This window comes from Palaemon carinicauda, chromosome 17 (assembly GCF_036898095.1).
Source record: "Palaemon carinicauda isolate YSFRI2023 chromosome 17, ASM3689809v2, whole genome shotgun sequence".
In the NCBI taxonomy this organism is placed as follows: domain Eukaryota; kingdom Metazoa; phylum Arthropoda; class Malacostraca; order Decapoda; family Palaemonidae; genus Palaemon; species Palaemon carinicauda.
This window is the reverse complement of record NC_090741.1, coordinates 11682813-11684521: the sequence shown is the minus strand read 5'-3', so window position 1 is coordinate 11684521 and position 1709 is coordinate 11682813. Positions and strand designations below refer to the sequence as shown.

General features: G+C 38.4%; 1 protein-coding gene across 1 annotated transcript in view; it reads right to left on the bottom strand.

The window, feature by feature from the left end:
• LOC137656217 (uncharacterized) overlaps window positions 1-1446 on the bottom strand; it is a 20752-nt gene extending 19306 nt beyond the window's left edge. The window contains exon 1 of the mRNA XM_068390388.1: window positions 1008-1446. Coding sequence (XP_068246489.1) covers window positions 1008-1446 — 439 coding nt within the window. The remainder of the gene's footprint in view (window positions 1-1007) is intronic.
• Between the last annotated feature and the right edge of the window lie 263 nt (window positions 1447-1709).

Sequence of the window (1709 nt, the reverse complement as noted above, 5' to 3'; positions counted from 1 at the left end):
TCCCTTTAACTCAAAGTTTATTCTTCGATCACACAATATTCCCGACACTCTTTTCCAATTATTCCATCCAGCTTGAATTCTACTATTCACTTCCGTTTGGAGTTATGTTGTTTCCTCCACATATGCCCCTAGGTACTTTCAGTTTTCTGTCCTCTTTACTATTTCACACAGGAAATGTATATCATTTAATTGGTTCTGCAGGTTGCAACACATATACTCTGTTTTTGTTCTACTGATCTTTATCCATATGCTCTCCATTTCCTCTCTTTCTTTGGTTTCATCATACAGAACTATATCATCTGCAAACAGCATGGTCTATGGTGACTCTTCCCTCACTCCTTCAGTAATTACATCCATTACTATATTAAACAAATAGGGGCTTAATGACGACCCCTGGTGTAACTCAACTCCAACTTCAAACGTCTCGGTAAAACCAACACTCGTTGTTATTTGTATGCCTGCTCCTTCATACATATCTCTAATCAGTCTAATATATTTCTCTGGTGTTCCCCTCTCTCTCAAACATCTCCGTATCTCCTGCCGTGGAACTCTATTATAAGCCTCCTCTAAGTCAATAAATACTATATGTAATTCCTTTTGGCCTTCTCTATATTTTTCCATCAACTGCCTTAGTGCAAACATTGCATCTGTCGTGCTTCTGCCTGGCATAAATCCAAACTACTCTTCTCCAATCTTAGTCCCTTCCCTGATACTACGCTCTATAATCCTTTCCCAAAGCTTCATTGTATTTAGGAGTAGTTTGATTGCTCTATAATCATTACAATTTTGTACATCCGCCTTTTCTTTGAATATGGGTATTAAAAAGGCATTCCTCCACATTCTGGGCATCTTTTCTTTCCGGTGTATCTTTTTCATCAGATCCCACAGCATATCCACTCCAAATTCCCCCAAGCATTTCCAGATTTCCACTGGGATCTCATCAGATCCTGTAGCTTTTCCATTTTTCATCTTGCTGAGGGCAACCTTAATTTCTTCTCTATCTATACCTCTTATCATTTCTAAATTTGGATTTCCATCTGCATTTATAGATCTTAGATTTTCTTCATTTAGCAATCTTTCAAAATATTGCTTCCACCTTCCTTTTATATCACTTGACCTACACATCACAACTCCATCCTCATTCTTTATCTGCTTAATGTGGGTAATATCTTTGGTCGCTTTATTTCTTCCTTTTGCAATCTTGTAAATCTTCCTTTGACCCTCCTTTGTGTCCAAATCCTCACATACATTATCCAATGTTTGCTGTGTTGACTGTGCCACCGGCACTTTTGCTTCTTTCTTTGCTAATCTATTTCTCTCCTTATCTTCTTCAGTGCCTGTTTCATCATACCTTTTCTTTGCATTTCTCTTGATCTTGATTTTTTCTTGTACATAATTACTCCACCACCAAGTTTCTTTGTCTCTTGGCCCTTTGCCTGTTGGCATCCCTAAAACTTCTCTGCCAACTCTTTTCAGAATACTGCTGTTCTGTTCCCACCACTCATCCACATCTTCTTAATCCCAGGTGCCAAGCTCGACTAAAATCCTCTCGATGAATGTATCCCTATATTCTGGTTCTTTCAGCTTCCACCATCTTATCTTTGGAATCATATCTTGCCTACCTCTTATTGTTCTGAACCTATGCTAGTCAAGAGTCTATGCTGGGGAGTTAATCTTCTCCTGGGAATATTTTACAGTTTCTTATCTCT